Raw genomic sequence first — 10265 nt, forward strand, 5'->3', positions numbered from 1 at the left:
CTCCAGTAGTGTTTTTGTCGGGGGAGAAAAATTGCACCTCTCTCACTTTACTTGAAAATAGCAATACGACCTAAATACCGTATCACAACGACAATAGCTTCTCTCACTTTCTACAAAAGCCTTACAAACATTTTTTGTTGGTGCTAAAAGGTTACAGTATAAGGAGATCACACCAGTGTTACACTTTTCTGATGCATTGAACTCATTTCAAACCTTTTCAAATATTGTATGACCGCTACCCTGTATAAATTTAGAAAAGTATAACATATATTTGCATAAGCTCAGTGCATGAGTGCACGATGGAACGCAACATACCATGCATGTTTCACTGATGTCATTGGGTCTTTTTCTATTTTTCCTTAATTTCCTGCATATCATTCTTTGCATAGGCATCTATTTGCTCGGCCCTGCACTGCACTTGCAATATAGTGGTTCCTTGGGATGTGAGTGACCCCATTCACTTGACTCCAGACACTTCACAACACGCAAAAGTTTGCCAGATATTGAACAATTCTTCAAAAAAGAGGCTTCGACTGTTTAATGCTACTCCCAGTCGAAGTAACCAAACTCAGAATTTATCTTCCACCAGCTTAATGCTAACACAATACAAAACGCCTTACAGGCAAGTGAAACGTGTCATTGGTCTAGTGTTCTCACTTAGGCAATGGATATTTGAAATGGTGCATGAACACACGTACAAAGACAATACAATAACACTCACAGGCATGTTTTCTTTATCCTCTGCAAAAAAATGAGATATTACTGCAGTTAGTCACTTGGGGTATTTGTTAAAGTCTTCCTTGTTTGTGTTTTCATGACCGTGTTATACTGCCCTAGGTGACCAAGTTGGAACACCTTAATATTCCCTCAAAAATGGTATTTAATTCTTCCAAGAATTTTCCAAAATTTTAATTGGTTAGCAGCACCATCAATAATTTGAATGTGTCAGAGAGTGGAGAAGGGACCATGCACCTAAATATGGATAATGTGGTAAGATTTTGTTCATGTACTGGCAGAAATGTTGGCCCATACACTTCCTGTATTCACTGCCAAACTGGAAATTGCCTGAGGATTTCCAGTTGCGCTCTTGAATATAATTTCCAGTAGTTATTGTCACTGTCAAGGTTACACTAATGGAACACATCACAGCTTAACAATTTTGAAAATATACATCACTTACATTTAGGTAATGAACCTCACGTCTTGTGGAAGCTTTAACTCATGACTGGCTATTCCTGTTTCAGCTCCATTTGTATCACTTTGAGACGTTGAAGCCCTGGCCTCTCAATTTAATGTTTCCTGTTCAACTTGGGAGTGTTGTATCTTCCCCCAGTCACCCTGTCTGATAGCCCTCAATGTCTACAACATCGAGCACCCCCACCTCAAACGCCAAACGACTTTCATTGGGACGCGTGCGGCTGCGCCGGGGCGTCCCCGTCATGAGTGCGTGAAACCCAGCTGCAGTCGTTGCCTGCGCCACCAGTAGGAGTGTCCTGGCAGTGTGTTCCTGTCTGTCACCAGCCCTCAGCTATAAAGTCACTGTTATCTCCACAGTTAAGTGCGGGCCACAGACGGAGGGTGAGCTCAAAGTGAGGCAGTAGAGACACCCTGTCCCGCCTGGCCCCACAGAACACAGGAAGCGGGACAGCGCCGGGTCCCTTGTCTGGCCCCGGAGCCCTCCTCGCTCCACGACGCAGGCGTTAATGCGGGGAAAGCCTCGGCCAAATGACTCTCTAATTTCCCTTTAGGACTCAGATGATCCCATCGGTCCTTGAGAATCAGACTGAGGATTTGTTCAGAGTGGTTTGTTTTGTCTTGTCTCGCTGCGTCCCGCTCCGAATCCATCACTCAAGTTCTAGTTTTCGGCCCGCGGCCGCTAAATTGGGGGATTTGTGAAAAGAGGCATTTAAAGAGCCCCAAGGGGATAGAAGCTGGAGCCTGAAAAAACATCTGACATTTCAAGGAAGGGCCACATGTAATGCCATGGCTGCAGTTGATAGAGAGCACATTTAAATGTTGAGAACAACATGCTTCCTGCGTGTGAAGGTGCTTTAGTCCTATTGCCATGGGGTGTGATGCCCATAATCTATCTCTTCATCTGCGAAAGGATCTCGTTTAAAGTAACTATAGGCTCGGTGTGTTCCATTTTCAAAACCGTTAGCTTGCATCGGGGGATTAATTGAGTGACTAACGCACCCTCTGAAGCCAAACTGAAACAGCTGATTGGCTCACACGACTCCTCACAAATCAGTGATGCATACACGCGCTGTGTACTGCAGACTCTTCAACAATACACTATTGCTGGACTATTTCAAACACTTTTATTTTAGTCCAACACCAAAAAGCTATATCGCATATGACAATGATTTAATGTAGAATATGATGACAGACGGTTGAAAACAAACAACTTGAAAGGAGTCAGGCTCAGGCAAACACTGGTACCACTTTAGAAAAATGCTCGTAAATCTCCGATGACCTTATGAATTCTCAATAAACAATCTGTAAGTCAATGTATTCGTTTCCGCCACGCCTGACTGTTATCACGATGAACAGCTACCAATTATACTATAAATGGCAAAAGAGATCGGCTGTAGTGGGCCCTCGGTATGATTTGTGCAGGTACAACAGTTTTAACAAAGAAAGTCAATTGCGCGCTCAGTATTTGGCAGGCAGGAGGTGACTCCTGTTGTTCTTCTCAAATGACTTATAGTGGTTTATTAAATCTTGGAAAAAAGGGGTTCTCTGTCCTCTATTTCCGTTCTTCCTGTCAAGGGAAGTTTTTCATTGTCTCCGAAGTACTTGCTGAGGTAGTCTTCAGCTGGGCTCCTTCAATGTGTGGGGAGCGCGATCCTACGTATATCTGCTCCCTATGGAAAGTGGTTTGAGATAACTTGTGTTGCAAATTGGCGGAACAACAATAACATTCATTTGACTTGTTACCAAACAGCTTGTATTGTTACCCAAACACTGAATACAATTGAATGATTTTTTTTGGTTGTTAAAAGATGTTCACAAAACGACACGTCTGCACGTTTATTGACTTTGTTATTTACTCCCGTAGAATCTGATAATGTCCAATATTCATTCATTTAATTGTGCTTGACAATAGAAAAGTAGTACTAGAAGCGAGTTGCTATTTTACTCACCTCTCATAGTTAAATGAGGTATCCAAAATAGTTGAAAACAGTTCTCCATGTGGTGCAGGCCAGTTCTAATTCAAGCATGATGATGAATATACCCCAACCAGCCATCCATTTTTTTTACTGCTTGCAATATAATGACTTCCATCATATGAACTGTATCAAATGTTCACATTAACAAAGTTGCTAGTGCTCAGTTTTTTTGTTTGTTGTTGTTTTTTGCTATTGGCGCTGCATCATCATGAGAGCCGTCTTATGTATTCCAAGAGGTACAAAATGGTGACACGAGAGACTGCAAAAATAGTGTGAATAGCGCTCAGTATGTTACGCTGCACATTTACAAATAAACCGTAAGCACATTGTTAAATGAAAGTATCATTCAAAACTGAGCGTTCTTTTCTTTCACTTTCTAAAGGTGTATTTGAAAGCCCCGGATCTTAATTGATGAGATTATGAGGCGTGAGAGTGGACATTATCGACAGCATTGATTAGTTCATTCCATTCATTTATTCAAGAAATCTCGGGCATCCCGCCAAATGAAAAAGAATCCATTCAAGGCATACTGTGGAGTACAGTACATAAAACAGCCATTATCCTGTTCCTTGTCCAACGCATCCTCAAGCAATTTGCCATGAATTAAGTCATTATTTGTCTCTTTATCGTGAGCCGTCGGATTAAAAAAACAAAACATGATTCTCCTTTTTATGCGTATCCTTGTGACGCGGGGTGCCCTCTCCCCATTGTGGCCACTTGGTACAGCACAAGCCCAGCCTCCACTTTTGAGTGTGACGCCCCCACACTGAAGGCCCTTGGCAGCTATAAAAAGGCTCAGGACAGATCCCGATCACACGCACACACAACACACGCACCAAGTCCGCTGAGAGCCCTCATCCTCCACTACAGACGCGACAGCTTCTCATCACCGTAGTTTCCATAGGAACCATTCATGTTCAAAGTCTGCCGTCGTATGGGGGGAAAAGAGACCCGTGCACTCTCACTCAGCTTGCTTCTTTTTTAAAAGTGCGTTGGTTGAGGCAATTGGTGCTCTTTTCTCTTTTGACGCAAGCCAATGATGAACGCTCACATCATTTTTGGGATGCAAGGGAGGCACTGGTGAGTTTGCCCATTTTAGTTTCCTTCAACTTGGCCAGCATGGTTCCTCACAGATCCACCAAAGGCGCATCCAAAGCACGGCGGGACCACATCAATCATGAGATCAGGAATATGCGAGCTCTGCTCCCCATCCCCCTGGTAGACCAGAAGCGCCTCTCCTACCTGCACTCAATGGCTGCCGTGTGCACTTACATCAGGAAGTCGGTTCTCTTGCAGGGTGAGTGGAGAAGGGCTCCCTTCTTTCAGCAAGTGTTGAGGATGAACTCAGACGTTTCTTCCTTCAGGGCTTCCCAGCGGAGATGCCCTCCCCGGCTCTTTTGCTTATGAGGCCTTTCTCCAAGCCTTGCATGGTTTCATCCTCGTCACTACTGTCCAAGGGAGGCTGGTCTACGTGTCGGAAAATGTATCGGAATATCTGGGCCTTTCTATGGTGAGTGTGAGCTTCAATATGGTGTCATGTTATAAACAGAAAGGTTACCTTTTATTCCTGAATTGGTAAAACCTTTCATTCTATTCTCAGGTCGACGTGCTTCAAGGAGACACCATATACGACATGGTGGAACGTGAGGACATTGATATTATTGAGTCCATCCTGAAAGGACACGATGAAAAGACGTCATCATCAGGTAATCGAGAAAAAATGAACTCCTTGTCTACTAGAGAGTTTTGTGTACATGCCTCACACAGATATTTACGACGTTCACATTTTGCGTGTGTATAACAATGCTCGCAATCCCACTATGGACCCAAAAAATGACTCAAGACTCCACATCGAGATAATTGAAAGATGTAATGTAACAATGCACTGTTTACAAGTAACATTTTAATTACATTTTAACATGAAACCCACTTATCAATGTTGCTTATTCATGAATATCAAAAATGTACATTGCGGAGGACCAACTTTAATGCTGAATTGGGCCACAATTTTTCATCAGTGCTACTGGGGGGCACGTAGGACCACACACTTCTGAACCAGATGAATGACAAAAATGCCACTTTAAATAGGGACATAATGCATGCATAAGTGCTCCTACCATATTATATTTTTCATTAAGAATTTCTCAATGCATGGGTAAAAGTGCCACTCACTGAACCCTACAACAAAAAGTTTGAAGCAAACAACAAAGTAACCACAAACTGTGTTTTTGTATCTTATTTTTAATATCGCAAAATCCTGGCATTTGAACAGGGGCGTAAAGACATTTTATAAATCCACTTAACATGTTTTTGATTTGACAGCAATGGTATGACTTATCATGCTCCCCCCCCCCCCCCCCCCCCATATAAAATAGCCACAATTAGTGGAGGAAAAACAGCTAAAAGGTCATAAAAAGAAAAAAGTAACATTGTGTAGCAAATACGGTGCACTATTACTTCCAACTGGTCTATTTATTCCCGTAGAGAGCAGTTTTGTATGCAGCATGCAGACCTCCAAGACCTTCAAGCAGCAGCAAAGCAGTTGCTCAATGCTGGTTCGAGGCAGCTTCCAGTCCTTTCCGGAGCCTTGTCCATTCTCCTCCATCAGTACTGCTGGCAAGACCCTCTTTCTGGCCCTGTGCACCCCCACAGTGGACCGCCTCGGGGGTGTTGAGTCACACTTGAGCCCCAGTTTCCGCAGTGTGCATGCACTTGATATGAGCTTCACTCGGCTGTCAGACAGGTACAAGCGGGCCACGTCTATACGGGGAATGAATAATATCAAGTCATGATATTTTTATTTTTTTACTAAAAAATATTGTGCTTATTTTTTTCAGTGTTTTGTATTTTATGGGGTACTTGGCGGAAGAAATGGTTGGCCGCTCATGGTACAGCCTAATCCACCCTGAAGATCTATCTTTAAGTGTGAACCATCACAGGCGTTTATGTAAGTGACAAGGCCCAATGCGTTATTATTAATTATTCATCATGCTCTAAAGAGAAAAACAGTGTCAGCGTTTTTGTTCAGTGAACAGTGCTTTGGGTTAGGGTCCTATTTGAAATCTGTATTTCTCCAACAGTTTTGGCCTGGCAGGAATGTAAGCTAATCAAAGACAATCAGAGGCTACGTTGCTTTCATTAGTCACATAAGAAAATTTTTGTTTCATAAAATATTCTAACACTATAATCATCAAAATTAGCTTTAAAAAAAAAAAGAAAAATATTTCACTCTGTATGTAGTAAAAAAAAAAAATAATAAATTCCCAATATTCATATGTATTGAGGTATACCTTTACATTTATTCCTGAAAACGTGTAAAAAAAAACCATGACATTAAAAAAAAACAAAAAACGCAACAATGTACTTTCATATATTCTGGAAATCAAATTCAGTGGTTTTGCTAAAAAGTGATACACATACTGTAAGTGCATCAACACCAGTGAGTTACTTGGGTTACAAAATTTGTGATTTGGTTGTTTTTCGACGAGCCACAATTTCGAATCCCTGCGACAGCATATGTGTCCATTAGCAATAGAGCAATGTACTTTTGCATGGTACTCCCTTTCGAGTCTACATGACACAGCGTTGTTACTTTTCAAACAATTCAAGAATGAATTCTGATTTAATTTGTTTTGGATAAGTGATGGAATTATGTCGAGTTTGCCTGCTAGGCTCTAGCGTCCTTCATTCAAACCCCTCAATTGTGATTTGGAGCAGATTTGTGTTTGTGACTGTGCACAATAATAAATACAGTATATGTGCTTCTTGTTTTTTTTTTTTTTCAGTACAAACAGACGAGAGCCTGAAGGTGCAGATGGTTATGAGACTTCAGTGCAAAGATCTGTCATGGTCCTGGAGCTACATTTGTGCTACCAAAGAGTCTCAGTGTCAGACTGCACATATCTGCTGCACTAACTTCATCATCAGGTGTGGCAAATGTTTCCACTGTTATTAAAAGTCCATGTGTTGTTAAAAACAACAGTCCCCAAATCTTTTTTTTTTCTTTTGGTTTTGGGCTCTGGCTTCCAGTAAAGCAATATTTTGACATAGAGGGAACCGGTGACAATTGCAACGTTTTTGTGTCTCTAACTTTTAGCTCAATTGATCTAGGGTGTTCAAACTGCTATGCAAACTAGCTTCAAGTGTCTGCTAACTACATAGAAAATACCTGTGCACCACAAACAGAAAATGCATGACATACAACATCTTTGAATATAGTTGGAGTAATTAATCGGCATCCATTCTGTGGTTTGCATGAAAATGTTTTCCATGTTCTGTCGCGTGTCGGAGATCAAAATAGGCCTTTATGATTCATAACATTTTAGACCACTTTACTGCCATTTTCTTTAGCCCGAGGTTTATTTGTGGGGCCAAATACAAGGGGGAAGACAAATTCAAGTGCGACAGTAACTCTTAAACTTTGCTAAGCTAAGCTCATTGAGGAAGTCAAGAACTACTCATATCAATCGAAAAAGACGAATTGCACACTGACCCTAAATTAATTGCTGGGGCCTTGTGGTCGTTTAACATCACAGTGAGAGTGGCACTGGAATTTCGCTTCTGCAAGACCGCAGGGAACATGAATAGTGTTTTTGTGCAGATGTGACATTCGGAAAGGATTTTCTACAGTGTGTCCCAAAAAATCAGATGAAGTTCGCTGCTATTCTTGCCTGGTTTGTTTGTCTTTTGTAATTGTGTCGCAATGTCTTTTAATGTTCTTTTGTTCATTGTTTTTTTCTAAAATTCATCCTGTCATCCTTTAGTGAAACAGAGGCCAAGTTTCTGCAGGGGAGAATGAGTGACGATGCTTTAAGGCCATCATCCCCGACAGACAATTATCCTCCCAGAAGCTGTAAGAAGCAGGGCTCTCCCAACAGCCAAAGCCAGGAGGCATGTTCGAAAGTCAGGGTGGAGTCTGATGAAGACATCCACCATGGCGATATTTCACCCCTTCCTTTAGGGGGCAGCCCTGCGTTCTTCACCCCTCCCCACAGCCCCGCGTCCTCGAGCTCTCCTGTGCAGCAGGAGGAACTGAACCTCGTCTTCCACATGGATGTGCACACATACGCTGATCAGCTGCTGTCCTGCCCGGAGGCTTCCCCTTCCTCCTACTCCTACCCGGAAGCTGCGCTTGCCTGTCACCTTTCACCTCACCGCTCCCTCCTCTCGCAGCACACCTTTGATCAGGGAGTCTTCCTCACTTTCAATCCTCTGTCTCCGGCCTCCCCCTCATCCACAGGCTATGATTTCCCGGCTTGTGCATCCGATGCCAGATTAGTTCCAGACGGCTTGGCAACGTCAGACATGAGTGAGAGCTCCGGGGATTGTGCCCTGCATCAAGATGACTTCAGCCTATTGGAGCAGCCACAAGAGGGCAGCCTCCAACAAGTGCACCTTGTTCCCCAGTACATGTTACCTGCCAGCCTTCCAACCCCCAGCCAGTCCCCTCTATCCATGACATCTGAGCAGTACAGCCAGATGGAGCAGGCGGAGATCAGCATTCTGGCTCAGCAGATCTCCTCGTTGGCTTCTACTTTTGACATGGTTGGTCCCCTCGATCTGATCCAAAGCACTGACTGCCTGCCCTCCTCCTCCTCCTCCTCTTCCTGCTCACATCAGTGGCCCATCCAGGCTGCTCTCCCCTCTACCCTACATACCAAATTGCTGAATGACGGCATTTTAGAGAGCCTCCTCGACGATCTGGATATGGTCGCAAAGATAGGCTCTGCTATTCCCGACTTCAACTGCCCTCAGGAAACCGCGTGCGCCTCACAACACTTTGATCCGCGAGGTCCCAGCCCGACGACCTCAGAGAACTCACTGGCTCCAAACGTCGCTTTAGATCCTTTCACTTTGCAGTTGGGATGTCATGACCAAAACACCGAGTTGCATCAACTCAACCGCTCATTGCAGAGTAACCTGCAGCAAGGTAAGTTCTGTCAGGGGCACTCATGAAGACTCATTGTTAATCTTGGCTAATGTTGTTTTCTACCTTTTTTTTTTTTCAGACAGACTTGCTGAGGAAAACCTGTACTGAAATAAGTCTGTGACTTACGACGCTGCCCTTTGTATGACATATTGTCAGGAAAATAGTCCTTCGGCGGATTCGTAGAAAAGCACCGCAAAGATATTTAAAGGACATGTCGTACTAAAAGATCATTTTTCCCCAATGTGCATGTCTGAATGTCAAGTATCTCCACAGTTTGAGATTTGTCTTAATTTCTGCAAAATGCTGTCTTCTTTCTCTTCCAGCTAATGTCTTTATTTTTTTTATGAAAAAGGTACTTTAAAATGTCTGACCACAGTGAAAACAAAACATTAGAATGGAAATATTTTCTCCTAAGTGGCCACGCTTCACTATTGAGCACTTTATCACTGTCATTGCCACAAGAGGGTTAGAAACAAAACAGTGCTCATTTCAATGGATTTTTTTATTTATTTTTATATTGAACCTTTTAGCAGAGAGCATTTATTGTCATTACGTTTGTGTGAAACTGGGAGATAATAATATCTTTCATTTTTCATGCCGTGATCAAAATAACGATTGTTTCTACAACCTACCTCAGCGGTACATCTCACTGCATTCCAATTCTGGATTTCCCAAAAAATGAATTGTATTCATTTAGTTGAACCCCTTAACTGTTTAAGGCAAAGCAAACTGTGATTGGTGTATCTTTTTTCACATCTTAAATGGTACTGTAAATAAATGCTCACCCTTTGTTCGTGCTTCGTATTTTTAAATGTAAATAAAACAAGACGAAAACAAATGTCATTGTTCTACGACTCTTGATTTCTTTTCTGAAGTACACGTAGTTATGGGTGTTTCATTTACATGGTCTCTTTGCTTTTTCCTCACGCAGTGACCAAATAAGCAGTGAAGTCAAACTTATAATAAGTCATGGTTTTTAACTAAGAGAGAGATACTATAATCATAATGATCATGAACTTTTTAAAATACATTAAAAAAAAACACGAAAATTAGGGCAAATTGATGCTAAGGGGTTGCTTTGACCACAGTCTTTTCGCCTTTCGTTGTTTTCCCATGACATTACACACCTCTGGACATGGCCACAGCCGCAGTGCTTTCAATCT

General features: G+C 42.4%; 1 protein-coding gene across 1 annotated transcript; it reads left to right on the forward strand.

Annotated features, from left to right (window-relative positions):
• The first annotated feature begins 3409 nt into the window (after positions 1-3409).
• npas4l (neuronal PAS domain protein 4 like) lies at positions 3410-9953 on the forward strand. The gene is made up of 8 exons (XM_019870322.1): positions 3410-4470; positions 4538-4683; positions 4774-4879; positions 5658-5916; positions 6011-6120; positions 6959-7100; positions 7937-9102; positions 9182-9953. Exons 1-8 carry the CDS (start codon positions 4293-4295, stop codon positions 9208-9210), a joined length of 2136 nt encoding a protein of 711 aa, XP_019725881.1. The 5' UTR covers positions 3410-4292; the 3' UTR covers positions 9211-9953.
• The last annotated feature ends 312 nt before the right edge of the window (positions 9954-10265 follow it).

The sequence above is a fragment of the Hippocampus comes genome, unplaced genomic scaffold (genome assembly GCF_001891065.2).
Source record: "Hippocampus comes isolate QL1 unplaced genomic scaffold, H_comes_QL1_v1.1 scaffold76, whole genome shotgun sequence".
NCBI lineage: Eukaryota > Metazoa > Chordata > Actinopteri > Syngnathiformes > Syngnathidae > Hippocampus > Hippocampus comes.